The sequence below is a fragment of the Mchenga conophoros genome, linkage group LG20 (assembly GCF_057382185.1).
Source record: "Mchenga conophoros isolate Kocher_MC1m ecotype Shallow Benthic linkage group LG20, M_conophoros_male_GT1.1, whole genome shotgun sequence".
NCBI classification, from domain to species: Eukaryota; Metazoa; Chordata; class Actinopteri; order Cichliformes; family Cichlidae; genus Mchenga; species Mchenga conophoros.
In genome coordinates, this window is record NC_140545.1 from 24,520,708 (window position 1) to 24,535,513 (window position 14,806).

At 41.2% G+C, this 14,806-nt stretch overlaps 1 protein-coding gene across 2 annotated transcripts in view; it reads right to left on the reverse strand.

Annotated features, from left to right (window-relative positions):
• Positions 1 to 254: 254 nt before the first annotated feature.
• LOC146550885 (prickle-like protein 2) overlaps positions 255 to 14,806 on the reverse strand; it is a 37,008-nt gene continuing 22,456 nt past the window's right edge. The window contains exons 2-10 of one of the 2 annotated variants that reach the window (XR_014890278.1): positions 11,437 to 11,621; positions 6,396 to 6,509; positions 6,147 to 6,284; positions 5,656 to 5,859; positions 4,852 to 5,038; positions 4,110 to 4,264; positions 3,178 to 3,979; positions 2,073 to 3,087; positions 255 to 1,828 (exon numbers count right to left, since the gene is read on the reverse strand). Coding sequence is in view for 1 of the 2 variants with exons in the window: in XM_085260902.1 (XP_085117028.1) it covers positions 2,132 to 3,087; positions 3,178 to 3,979; positions 4,110 to 4,264; positions 4,852 to 5,038; positions 5,656 to 5,859; positions 6,147 to 6,284; positions 6,396 to 6,509; positions 11,437 to 11,568 (2,688 nt within the window). In the remaining variant the exon portion in view is untranslated. Of the gene's footprint in view, positions 3,088 to 3,177; positions 3,980 to 4,109; positions 4,265 to 4,851; positions 5,039 to 5,655; positions 5,860 to 6,146; positions 6,285 to 6,395; positions 6,510 to 11,436; positions 11,622 to 14,806 lie in introns of both variants that reach the window. The other variant, XM_085260902.1, reaches the window with a different exon arrangement.

A 14,806-nucleotide genomic window follows, 5' to 3' on the forward strand; every position in this document is an offset into this window, starting at 1 on the left:
TGTTTATTAACTGGTCCTTGTTATATTGCTGAAGTGGCCAGTGTCAAAGTATTTCTGATTTACTCTGTGACTCGAACACTGACACGGCTCAGGCTGGATTATCACTGAAGTATTGATATTCATTTAAATGTGACCAGTGACAAGAAACTGCAGCACAATAATGCAAGAGATACATTTTAACTTTTTTCCAGGCGCTAGTGTAACAGGATTAACTGTAAAATGTCGAGCTCTATATAAAGTCTTGAGTCACCCCGTTTTTGGTTTTTTTTTTTGGTTTTTTTAGATTTTGTACAGTTCTAAGATGCCTGAAAGTCAAACTTTTGTGCTTGAGTCATGAATGAGTCATGGATCAGTGGCTTAACAAACAAATAAATGAAAGAAATTCCTTTAAAAATGGTCAAGTACAAGAACTGGACTGAAGATAAAGTAGCCAATATTTAAAAAAAATATGAAAGACCTTAAGAAAGCTTGGAGAACTCTTGCTCAATACCATTTCAAAAATGAAAAGAAATTCTGGCTCCTTGAAAGCAAAATATAGAGAAATGAAAGGAGGCCCCAAACTGCACAGTACTGTAGACTGAACCAAAACATTATAACCACTCAGCTCAAGTCATTACCTGGTTATAACGGCGCATTTGAAGGTCTGGAATATATTAGAAGGTAAATGAATGCTCGGTTCTCGTAGTTAACCTGTTGAATGTGCGAGAAATAAGACAGTGAACTTCTCATTTTCAGACTCCTCGGGTCGGGTCAGGACACTTGACCTGCTGTGGAAAGGCTTGTGGTGGTTATTATCTGACTGACAGTAACACTGCTGTGGAAGACACTTGATGGAACGTTTATTCAGCAGAGCTTTCCTTGCAAGGAAAGTTACTTTTTCTTTAGGAATGGTAGAATGGCTTAGTGAAACATCCTCTGAACTCAAAACCACTTTAACCAAAAAAAAATATTCCTGGTTGTTCATTGACATACACTTTATTTTCAGTATGAGACAACAACAACAAATTAACATGCAAGCCTCCCTATCTCTACATCATGTTATACAAATAATGGTTCTTTAGTTACAAAATATATAAATATTTAAGACCATATGTACAGGACATTTACATTACTACATCCATTATTAAAGTTTATTACTATATATACATCTAGTAGGTATTATTCTTTAATATTCTTATAGTTATTATTTGTGTTATCATTATTATTGTTAGTGTTATTAGTGGTAGTATTAATCAACTATAGGTAACTCTCAAAAAAACCAAAACAAAGCATGTTGCAGAAGAGAAAACGGGACCATACCTGACGTTACTGTGCCTGAATGGTCAAGGAGCAGAGGCTGTCTGGCGCTCTGTCCTTGGTGAAGCAATGGAGAGCCGGCTATGCAGAGCACAAGGTTTAAAAGACTATTTGTACAAGGTGATAACGGGGCTAGCGAGCCAACACTATATTCCAGCAGCATTTGGATTCCACTGAGGTAAACAATGACACAGCTTGGAATCTAGCACGTAGCTTGCACTATCCCAATACAATTTCTCGTTTGTCCACACAGAATAAGTTTACTGCCCAGGGCTTGGATCACTGAGCGGCGACGTGAACAGTCATGTCACTGTAGTTTGACCACTGGCCTTTTCCAGCTGGAATAGTTCAATCTCTCTGTAACATGGGGTTCACGCACAGACACGCACACATGCCATGTTATTTTACCTTGACCACAGTTTTTGTAGTTGTCAAATTCTTCAGTGCTTCCCGGTACCATCAGTTGATCTCCATCAGCGTAAACACTCCCGTTGTGTAAGCCAGCTGAGCTTCCTCTTAGGATTAGATCATTCTGTGTAGGTGTACACAAACACTACATGGTGTAGAGTTGTGTAAGCTCACAAGCACAAAAAATAGGCCTTTTTTTCCCTCCTCAACCCCACCACTCACACACAAAAGCACACACACACACACACACACACACACACACACACACACACAGAAACTCTCTATTCACTCTCACTTTCAGCTGTCTCACTCTCACCTTCCCACTCCCTCTGTTCCACCATCTCTGCTGCTTTACACCGTCTCCTTACCTTTCTCTCTTATATCTTTCACTCTCCTGCTCATCCCTCCCCAACTCCTTGCTCTATATCTACGAAATGATGCAGTTTTTGCTCTTCCTCCTCTGGCGGGTGTGCAGCTGGCCATGAATCGGTCCGTGAAGAGGTCCGTGATGGCCACCTATCCCAGAGGGACTGTAGCGATGGCGTCGCTCCTCGTTATTGATGTAGCACAGCTGCACGGGCCGAGGGATTGGTTCTCCCATAAAATAAGCCTCTTCTTCCTCAGACTCGGAGGAAGAGGAGCAGCTAGAGCACCAGGGGTCAGCAGCCTCCATGTACCCATCGCCCCAGCACGGCCCGCCCAGGCCGACAGGTTGCCAGCCAGCATTCTGCAGGGTAAGATCAGAAGTGGTGCGGGGACAGGGCCGGTGAAGCTGCTGCCTGTACCCGCCCGGGTCCAGCCCGAACAACTCCCGTGCAGCATGACCAGAGGGGAAACGATCATAATCCTCCTGAACGCGACGGTACGGCGGCTCCATCATTTGAGCAGGCCGGTCTGCCACCAGGTGCAAGGCGTTGTCAGAGCGAGAGCGGCGAGAGCGTTTGTGGTGGCGGCCACTGCGGTGCTGGCCGTTGCCGTTGTTCCCACGATGGTGTTTGCGGCGTCTGGGTTGTGGCTGCTGGTTCTGGGTCACAGATTCCTGCCCGCTTAAGCTTCGGCGGGGCATTCTGTCACTCATGGGAGCCATCCGCAGATTCCCACTGCTGCCCATCACCCCGACACGACCTTTACCATCAAAGCCGAGCGGCTGTGGGCCATCCCAGTACTGCAGTGGGTAGCCGACTCTCAGAGGGGTGTACATGTTGTTGTTGTTGTATGGGCGGGAGGAGGACAGCGATTCTGTGCTGTGGAACTGGACTGAGGAGCTGAGGGTACCCATGTTGCTCTTTTCAGACACATTTACACCTGAATCTTTACTCAGGTCAGGCATGGAAAACCTTGACAGATGCTCCTGACGCTTGCTGACTCCATCTAGAGAGTTACCTGTTACAAGAAAAAATAAAAAAATAAAATGTCATTTTTTTATATAATCTCATATAAATGACCTTAACTTTAGGCTTTTTAACCCCATACCTGTAGCATTAGACATAGTTAGGGAGTCCATGGATCCACGAGGGGTCTGTTCTAGAGGAGTGAGGGGCTCGTTAAAGCTCATGGCATTGATAGGGTTCCTCCTGGTCAGTGGGGGTCTTCCATTTCTCTGGAATCCATGCAGACTGATACTTCTCTTGTCAGAGAAACCCTGATTCTGGCTAGACATCTCATTGAAGCTCATCTGGGTGCGCAGCTTGTTGGGTCTGAACTCATCCTGGCTGTGCTGCATCCAGTTTTCATTAAAGGAGTAGCCTCTCAGGGCAGCCATAGGGGTCCTCTTGGCATTCCCTTGCTCCTTTCCCCAGGAATCAGGCCTCTTTCCTGGGTTGGCAGGACTCTGGGCTGGTGGATGAGCATTCGCATTAGGATTGTAACCTTGCCTAGCATTACACTGACCCAGCAGATGAATGGGTGTAGGGCTAGGGGAGGGATCCCGCTGAGGGCCTTCATAGGAAGGAGGGATGTAGGGGTCATCTCGGCTCATCCACACCTGGTTTAGGCTTGGGGCTCGACTTGGAGTGCGGCTAGGGGTGCGGTTAGGCGTCCTGCTTGGAGTCTGACTAGAAGTGAGGCTTAAGCGATCCATCTGACCAGAGAGGGGATCCATATCAGCAGAGAGACGGTCGGGCATCGATGGAGGAGCTGACTGGCGGGGTTCGGTGCTTCGCCTATCCTGCTCAGCATTCCTGCGCTCTTTCTTTCCGATCTTGGTGCTGTGGCGGGACTCACGTGAGCGAGCACTTTGGAAGGCAGAGTCTGAGGAGTCAGATTCCTCGGGATCCTTAATTGTTAAAATAAACAAAATATATATGTGCATAACTAGAAAACTCTTAAAAATGTATACTAATTAACAGCGGGTATATACATAACTAAATGAGGAGATGCTTCAGATGTATTTTCAGTTTCCTCACCTGTCCCGCACTGCAGGACCGTGAACAGAAAATCTGCCCCTGCTTTGGCAGGAAGGGGCGTCCAAGAAGGGAGCGCTTGCAACGGGCACAGCAAAAACATTCCTCAGTTGCATGCCAGTGCTGTCCATCATAAGTCATCTGACCTTGGTCAATGCCTTTAATAAGATGGGAACAAAAACATTTGACCATTTTTAGTATCGACACATGACGAAAAAACATCAAAAACTGATGTTAACCTTTAGCTATTAAGCAAATTTTTGTCAGATATGTTGATATGATACCTAATTTTTATCCGATATGCTGCAAGGCACTATTTACGTTATGAGCGAACAGAGCCCTTTGTCTCTTAAAGTAAAAATATTTATGATTTCATGCCCACAGATGATCACTCAGTTTGTAAGATAGCATGAATAAATTTCACCAGCACTACTCCCCAGCAAGAGGAAGCACTCATCTTTCACAGCTTCCATCTGGATACAACATGGGAGCACCCTCTGAAACACACTCTTTCACTGTTACTGAAGCTTGGGATGATAATAACTATCCGCATTTCACTGCACTGAACCCGCCTCTCCACAGCTGCGGCACACAAGGCTTCCAGAGCTGATAAGAGTCACGCTTACAATAAAGGGCTGTTGGAGTTTTTTTTTCCACGAAGCAAGTACAGGAATAGCATGTCTGTCACTCTTGATAGCAATTCATTTAGATATCAGAGGACTTGAAACAACAATGAAAGTTGTACCTATGTGTTCTCCACATGCGTCACAGTACTCTGCATAAAGGGACTCGAAGCAGTTGCAGCAGTGTGGTCGTCCATCCTTCATGATGTAGCGCTGCCCGCCAAGGGTGGTCTCACACTCGTAGCAACAGAAATGCTTCATGTGCCAGTGCCGGCCCTCCGCCTCAGTGCACTCATCAGCAAAGATGATCTATATGATTAACACATTACATTTATCAGCAAGCAGATAACACACAATATCTACATATGTTGCTATCCTGTATCTCAGGGTCCTGTATTTTATTCGTGTCACGTCCTAGAATAGGATCCTTTTTGACATACTACCCCTTAATAGGATCATCTACCTCCACATAAACTGACAGGTAGATTAGTAAACTGTTAGAAATTCCACCAAAGTGTGAGTGTTCTTAAGTGTAAAAGTCAGGCATATTTCAGCTGAATAAAAACGATGATCTAGGCATCCTTTGTGCTTGCATTTTATAATATTCATGTAATTATTTCACAAAATTACCTTATAAAGAAACTAACTTAAAAGGTATGTACGTGACATCAGATTTATATCTTCCAGTTAAAGATAATTAAACAGTTTAATCAAATAGAAATTCTCTTTCCAATACTTGCAGAGCACTGTGGCCTGACTTATTATTCAAGCCCGCTCACTATAAATTACAGCGGACTTTCCAAGACGTGGCAAAGACACTGAGACATCTTTTCCCTCCAGACTGATTCCAACCCCATCCAAGTCTGTGAGCATGAACCATTCAGCCATTTCCAACCCCAAAGGGCTCCAAGCCCAGACAGGCGCACCTCATCACAGGCACAGCAGCGGGGTTTCAGCCTCTCGGCATGGTGCCGGCCACAGTAGATCTTGCCATCCTGGTGGAAGTATATGAGGTCCACCAATACTTCCTCGCATGTGCCGCAGACAAAGCACTGAGGGTGCCAGCATTTTCCATGACCCGCCCTTGGTGCAAAAACTACAATGTCCCCTCCATTTATCTGACCCCCACACTGTAGGAGAGGAAAGGAAAAGAGAAGAAATAAAATTCAATGAAAAGAAACAAAATCAAATGAAAGGTACGAAAGAAAGTGAGAGAGTCAGGTAGTGTTGGAAGAAAAGGCAGACAAAGAAAGAATGAAAGCTGTAAGGTGTGAAAAGAGACAGTTTTGAATATTTTCAAGACTAACATGCTTTTATGAAGGAGAATTAAAGATATTTGCTACACAGACGATGGCCCAAGTCCGGAAAAAGTAGGTCATTATGTAAGGAATGAAAAGATGTTGGTTGCGTGGTTTACCTTGTCACAGGCGGCCCCATTGATAGTTAGGGGGAAAGGACGGACATTGCCTCGGCCCAGGTTATCTTTCTTCCGTTGATTGCTGAACAGCTTAAGCTCTCGTTTCTCCTCCTCGTCCAGTGCATTACAATATCGTACCTGAAACAACACGACTCATCATTAGAGCTGAAACACCACCTAACCTCTGGAAATCATAAGAGTAAAGAAAAGCCTTCATGTATTACTCAGAATTTTGTTGTGTAGTTTTACCTCATTGTCATGTGGTGGCAACTGGTGAAGCAATTGCTTGATGCGGTATTTCTCTCCAGGGCTGTTGATATAAGGAACCTTCTCCTCTGGTAAGCAGTTATAATACTGATGCACCTGAAACAGAAAATCAAACATGTGGTTTTGCTCTTGAGTGACCTCTCAATTTCAAAATGTGTTTCAGCACATTTGACAAAAGGTAAAGTAAATATTTTCTACCCCTTTTTCAGTGTGCTTAGTCTCAACTCACCCCGATATAAATATTCTACGCGTTTTGTTACAAAATCCTTGATTATGTTAGTTGCTAACCTCATCTGTCTGCTGTTTGGTGCTCATAACAACTTGGAAAGTCGGAGAAAATGTTTCTACATAATTTGCCAAGTTCTTTACATCACACACAAAAGCATGATGGATGAAGTAAAAACATCTGTGTGGAGGTTGAAAGTTTTGATTTATGACACAAATTTGCATATTGCACACAATTCTTTTTTATTTTAATTTGCACTAAAATATAAGGTTTTGTTGGATAAGGAGTTGTTTCAGAGTTTTTCTTTGGACATTGACTGCTTTTTTTTTTTACTCATTTCCAGTCCAGGTCTTGTACCTCACCATTTTAGGAGAAGTCTTTTTTGTTTGTAGAACAACTTAACACTGACCTATAAATCATTCAAGCTTAAAAAAGGGCACCCAATTCAAGGTACGAACCAGTGTTGTGTCTACACATAAAAGCAAGTTAGTGAATTGTATCATCGGGCATTTGCAGCCTGTTGCAAAAAACATCTTTAGTTAAATCTACAAAACATGCCAAAGATAACATTGTTCGACACATATTAATTGTATTTTTGCACCAACAACATGAATACCAGTTATTAGCCAAAAACTTGATCAGCATGGTGCGGTGTGTCCTTACAAAATTTGAGGAAACTGGACAAAAAAAAAACAAACACTATCCAAGAAGCTGATTAAACAAGAACTGGACTGAAAATCAGTGGCAACAGGTCTTATGGAGTGATGAATTTAAATTCAAAATTTTGCTTCAAAATGTCATCAATATCAAAAGATAGGCACCACAGTGGGCATCTACAGCCATCTTTAAAAACACAGTGGAGGTTCTGTCTTGCTTTGGGACTGCATTTTAGCCAGTGGTGCTGGGGATCTTGGCAAAACTAATGGATGAATGCAGAAAAGTACCATCCTATTTTGATCCAGCATGCAAAACAAATCTGGAAAGCATCTGGTTGGCAGCAGCTTCATTTTTCAGCATGACAATGACCCCAAACACACTGCCAAGTAATGGGTTAAAAACAAGACAAAAAATAAAACAACACAGAATGAAAAGCCTATCAGTCATGGATTGGCCTCACACACCTCAATATTATTCAAGCAGTGTGGGATGATCTTGACAGAGAATGGAGCAAAAAAGGCAGCCAATATTCAAAACAAGCTTTGAATGTCCTTCAAGAAGCCTGCTAAACTTCCCCTGCAGATTAAAGAAATTAAATGAAAGCTTGTCTAAGAGCGACTGTGTTGAAGAATAAAAGGTGTTGATACTGTATTTATGTTCTGTAAATTTATATACTGTAAAATTTACCGCATTGTTATCGAAAGAAACAATACAGTAGAGAAATGAGAAAGGAATTCCTATTCAGTGCAGCTCTGATAAGAGTAAACCACAATAGTAAAGGTGGGCAGAAAAAGAGCAAGAATAAAGCACTTATGTGATCCACTGTAAATATAAAAATATTAAATGGAAAGTACTGTACTCATTTTAAACTCCTGTTTCTGATCTTGAACTTTCATAGAGTACTTTGCATGAGTCAGTTCAAAATAATCTTTATTTAATTTAGACTTTTCCTTGATGGAACTCCTCAGTTCACTCTTCATCTAACAAACATTTTTAGTTCTGTTTCTAGTTCCTCAAAGACAACTTCCTTCTGCTCGGCTGGCACTCACAAATAGATGGTTTAAACAGCTGATGAGTTTGGGCTGCTGTGCTCACAGCTGGAACTGTGTGTCTGAGATGCCCATGTCGAGGATATCTACTCTTTTTCACATCATACAGAGGTAAGAGTAGAAACCGATCGTTTAGTCTGAAGCCTGGGGTTGTGGCTTTTATAGATTACAACAATGAATTTTAAATCGTGATTGATCTGTGAATTCTAATTATAAAATTATGATAGACAGAAGAAATAACTATAATTTCTTTAGTTATGTCAAATTTAAAGTATATTTTAAAGCTGGCCTATACAATAGCATCCAAATATCCACAATTTGTTCTTTATACAAAGATAAAAGTTGGCTGTTTTAAATAATCTACATTATTTCACTGATTCATGGAAAAATTTTTATGTCTTTCCCTTGGAAGTTGGTGTCTGGAATTGAAAGTGTTCAGCACATTGAGATGTGTGCTGCTGCTGCAGGCACAACCTTGAACAGCACCAGGTTCTTTAAATTTTCAGCAGCTAATATTCGCATTGCTTAAAGGAAATCTTAAACTTGCACTGCAATTATAATTCACGATGCAGTAGCACTTGCCATCCGTGCCCTGAACCCTCTTTTGTAATTAAATGCTAGCCGATGAAACAGAGAAAAAGCCTTGAACGGTGTTTGAGAAGTAAACACTGAAAGGATAGAAAGCAATCTTGTTACTTGTCTCGGATTTTCAACAAAACAGGCTTTCAACGCAAAGTGGTTCAGTGTTCAGTGCAGTGTAAAGATCTATTTTACTGAAGTTTCTGCTCATTCAATTTACTTAATCAGTAGGGTGGAGAGTGAGGGAGAAAGGTGGTTCTTCTCCGTGTTGCCCGTCACGCTCGCTCTTTACTCTGTGCTGAGGAGGGTGACGCCGACTCTTATGAGAGCCAAAATCATTTGCCTTGAACCACTTTTCTCTGAGAACTGTCTCTCAACTGTGCAACAGGTGGACTTTAAAATATTAAGCACATCGACGAATAAGAACTTTCTTCACTCTCTTCGAAATTTCTTTGTTAATCGGGAAGCAAAAATACTTTAAATCAGGGATAAAACTTCACATTCATTCAGTGTAAAGACATTTTCTACATGTTAAACGTAGAAATGCTGCTGGAGTAAATGAATGACGACTCTTTTGGCTCAAGTTGTAAGAAATACATGTGTAAAAATGACAGATGAAGCTACAGACTGTCCTGTAATTATAAAATGTAAAATTGATTTTTTTGGTGTTATTTAATTGTTTATTACTTATTTACTTTGGTGTGTAAATAGCCAGTAGGATGCTGTTTTTAGTAGGAAATGCTGAAATTTATGCCTTCAGTTATGTCTTTCCAAAGCCGCCCAGTGGGCCAAATTGAAGTCGTTGGCGGGCTGATTTTGGTCCTCGGGCCTTAGGTTTTACATACCTGCTTTAAATGGTTTAAATGTGATCCATTTCATGCAAATTTGTATAGGAATGCAGCTTATTTTCATTACTGGTTACCATGTTAGTCATCTTGTCCAGTCCAAAAACCACAGGTAAACAGGAACAAGTGACCTTGACAATAAATTTAAAATTGATAAACTAACTAATTAAACTAGCAGTTATTCAGCTCTGAATTTACTGGAATCTCTAGCCCACCAAATCCTTTCTTTTCTTTTTTTTTTCTTTTTTTAACTTGAAGCTCTTAAAGGAAGTTGTTTAGACAAAAAAAAAGCAAAAACATGTTACAACAAATATTGAAAAGATCTACTGTTAACAAAGTTCATTCCTCCCATCCAATCCTGATACAACAAAACATTTTTGAAACAGTAAATGTTTTCAGCTGGGGAATTTGAGTCCTGACAGCTTGATGAACTATGCTGCAAAATTGTGATTATCTTTTAAAATGCAAGTCTCTTTAATTGTACAGAGAGAAATCAGATGTGACGGGCTTAAAATTCATTACGTTCAAGTGTATTAAAAAAAGAAACGGGCAGCTTCAAATTGCCTGCACCTCCTGTTGGATGACAGAGGCTGCAGCCTCTTTCAGCATCCTGTCAAGATGGCTGACTGGAGAAAATGACTGTTATCAGCCCATCCTGTCATCTGTTAACAGAGTACTAGGAGGCCTGTTGCATTGGAGTCCTTCTCATACTAAATAAAGACAGAAGTGTTTATACCGAATATAGTTGAACACAACCGTGCTTATCTTATGTCAGAGCTGACAAAAACAACAGGCAAAAATAAAAAATGAGGAGGAAATATCTTCCTCTGGATTTACAGAGCCAATTGCATTAGCTTGGTCATGCATGCAATTAAAAGGCATTTAAACTGCAAATGAGTCCAGACAGAGAATTGCGAAACTGGTACGCATAAACATGCTGCCACACATTTCCAATTAGATTCATCCAAACATTCACTGACTCAAATTACTTCCAGTCCTCTGGGTTTAAATTTGCTAAGTTACAGTAAAAAACAGAGCAGACTGAGGCTTAGTGTGCCTAGAAGACCACATAGTCATCATGTTTACTCGATACTGATCAGTGAAACAGCCTTTTCAAAGTGAATCCTCCTATATATTTGAAATTCTTGTACTTTAAACTCATCAGAGAGCATTTCAACATTTCATCAAATCTTTTGCTGCTTCGCATCTGTTCTTCAGACAATGCAATCAACTAATCAGTGTGTGGTTGCTTTTCATGATTTCAGTCATGGTTGTCAGTCTGTCTGACTCTCAATTTGGTTTCTACACAAAGTCAGATTAACACTGACAGCTGTAAAATGTCCTTACAATTATTGCTCCCTGAAATGCTTGACAGCATAGCCTTAGTCTACTGTAAGTCATCCCTGCCCTTCTCCCCACTCTAACCCGTAAGAGACTACAGCACCATGAAGGGGATTTCAAACAATGATGATATGTTGTCGTGTTTTCAGATGAGTGAATTTTCCAGCTCGGGATTACTTCGATAGATACTTTATTATCCAAATAATTAAATTCTCTTGACCGACTTGGTTCAATTTGATACGGTCTGGCACTGTTGAACAACAACAGAGAATATCTAATGAAGTACTTATTCACGTCATAGTTTGTTTGTATCTGTAACTATATACCTGCTCAGGACTGAGGCCAGGGGGAACCCAAGCATATTCCTCCAGTGCACATCCAGAGTCATCATCAGAGGTGGAATTCCTCTGGAAATCGTACATCAGCTTGGTGATGGTCTTCTCCATCTCCAGAGACATGGCTGTCACAACATGCTCCACTACCCAAACCGCTTGAGTGGACACAGGTATTCCTGTGGAGGAAACAGGCAGGAGAATGAGGGCGAGGCAAAAAGAGATTGCAATAACAAAAAAACAAAACAAAAAAAGAAAGGAAAAGACAGATGATCTAGAGCAGCGGTCTCCAACCTTTTTTGCGCCACGGACCGGTTTATGCCCGACAATATTTTCACGGACCGGCCTTTAAGGTGTCGCAGATAAATACAACAAAATAAAACTAGTACCGGTACCGAAAAAAAGAAGATTTATTTATAAGACACGTGAAAAAACCGAGTTAACGATAAAAATGATAACAAAATAACGCTGAAAACCGATAAAAACCCTGAAAACCATACATTTCACACCTGAGCCTCAACTCTGGTGGCCCGGTACCAAACGACTCACGGACCGGTACCGGTCTGAGGCCCGGGGGTTTGGGACCGCTGATCTAGACAGATCAATCAAGGGATAGAAACTTTAGCATTGAAGGAACTGGTAGTGGTAATGTGTAGTGGTTTGCACGTTTGCCTAAGAATTCCCAGTTTTATTCCTGGTAGAAGACACAAATGGGGCATCCTTCTTGACGGGTAACAAAATCTGCCCAATCAAACATGTGGAGCTACCCGGCACGGTGACACTTTTTGAATAAAGAAGCAGCCATAAGTAATTTGTGGAGTTTGTGTGAAAAAATATTTGCTGTCTGTCTATCTCTTGTGTTTTTACAAATCAATACATCAGTCTGCAGCCACTACTAGCTCCTGATGGGTTTCACAGATTAAAGTTTTATTGTCACTGGGTGATTGTACTGCACAAACTAATTAAAATCCACTAAGAAGTCAAGGAGGCTGACGGTCACATCCAGGCCAAATTAATGTCACTTCACCCAAATCTGACCAATGCACCACGACCTATAGTACTGTCTGATTTTAAAGACTACTACTAGTCCAGCAACTGCTGTGAAAATAGAAAAGTGCTGACAAAACAAGAAAAAACAATATGACGTTGACCTTGAGCGCAGTCATCAGATGACCACTGTGTGAAAGTTTGACTAAATCCTGACCAGTGTTCTTGGATGAGCAACGATTCTTGCAAACTGTGGACAGATGACAGACACCTCGCTATTACATAAGCTCCTCGGGTCCCCAGCCAACAAGATACCCTTTTTTACAAAAATAAAAACATAAATGTAAACTTCACAGTGGATAAAGCTAGAAGCCCCACAAAGTAAGTAGAATTAATAGGAAGTCAGTGGGATCTTTGTACAGATCTTTTAGAGATAAAGTTTGGAGAGCCCCAAAGTCAGTGGGATTGATCTGCTGGGGGTCATGGCTGGCTCTGTGGGAGTCTTCAAATCTGGCAATCCATCCAATATATAAATATTTCAGTCTGTAAGCGGTGTACTGACCAACAGCTTAAAATTTTAATCAAGTCTGTGAAACACATTCAGAATAATTTATTCCAAAAAGAAATTTACAAATATCAAAGTTGCTCGCCAGTCCCAGGACTTTATTATCAGCAGACAGTGTTTCATCTGCATTTACTGTGTTACTCAGAGGTATGGACAACAGATCAGTTCAATCTTCTCCTCCTTCTTTCTGTTTGAGAGGAGAACAGCTGCACACATTACTGGCCCATGAATAATTAACAGCAGTAAAAATCGCCTCCACCAGCAAAGTATGAAAATGAAATGCAACTCATTTCGCAGGATATTTAGTGAGCCGGCAATGAGCACAGGATGGAGGTGTGTTTACATCTCATGGATTGTTATTTCAAAAGCTGATGAGTGGAGAGATATTACAATTAATTAATGCAAATTGGGAGAAACAATTGTTCTTTATAATGCTGTCTATGTCTCATATAAAAATGAGAAACCCATTGTGTTGCAATTAAATAGTGCTGTCTGACCAATGCGGACATGTACATAAAGATGAGACAGCAGATGACACATTTGTTCTGTGTCTGTAGGTCGTGCATCAAGGTCATAGCACTTGAGTGAGGAAAACAACACTAGATGATGGTCGCGGGAAAGCGTGAACAAGCCCTGACATTTGTGATTCAAAATGATTTTTCTCAAACTATGATACAGGTCTTCTCTGGCAATTTCAGAGAGCAACACCATTTCCTGCAGATTAGAAATCACATAAAAACACAGCTTAAGCAGTGGCCAAGGAACAGCAGACATTTCTACCGACTGAGCCAGTGAGTCAGCCTCCTTCCAAGCAGAGCTGAGTACTGTTTATCTCTCTAAGATGGGTGCTGCTGATTTCTTTGTGAAGAAAGATCGCAGGTATGTAACCTTGAGCCTCTAGCCTGGCCCGAGGCTGTTCGTCATTAGTGCACAGAGGCTGAGTAAGAGTGGGCCTGCTGGGTAACCTGCAGCCTGTTGCTCCAGACAGGCATCACTTCAAATGTGATGTCCACTGGCAATGTGAAATCAGATCAGTGATTCAGTGCTGAATTTTAACAAGATTCTGTCATTATTATTTATATGGTGACAAATTCTCTTGATACCATTGTTTCTATTGTCAATATTAAAGCGTCATTTGTACTCTAAGTCATATGAGATTATGATCAGTCTGATATGGCAGTCGATATATATCACATTGACTGCCATGTGTTGTTTCATTGTTTTTTATTATGGTTGTTTTCTTATTTAAGTGGCGCCCACAGTCACATATGGCGTCACTTGTTGCACATTACTTTTAAGGATCAGCTGGTCATTGGTGGATAGCCCAGGCTCTGGTTGCCTAGGTAACCCTCTAATGTGTTTAACAGAGCTGTTGAATGGAATGACTCATTCGAAGGCTCTGGTATTTAGTACCCTGTCATATGTCAATCATCGGTATCCTGTGTGTTCAAAAGTCTATCTCAGGACCCCCACATTTTGCACTGCCAGCATTTTTTTACCCACTGACTTTCTGTGATCTTTGGTCACCACGTCACTGCAAAATTGCTTTCTTTGTGTGACTGCAGCTTTATCAAAAGGCAAGTAGACTGATTTGTACATATAGCCAGCAGCTGGGGGGAAGAGGTATAGTTCAAAGTTAGAAAGAGGTTCAAGAAAACTAAAAACATAATAGACTGTATATAAAAGATAAAAAGCAAAAGCAACACAGAGGTGTCCTGGACTTGTAACCTTACAAATGGCCAGCACTAATTGCTCTCTTAATCTTTCCTGATAATTTTAGTATTTCATCTGCTAGTTTTAAGCTGTACTGAA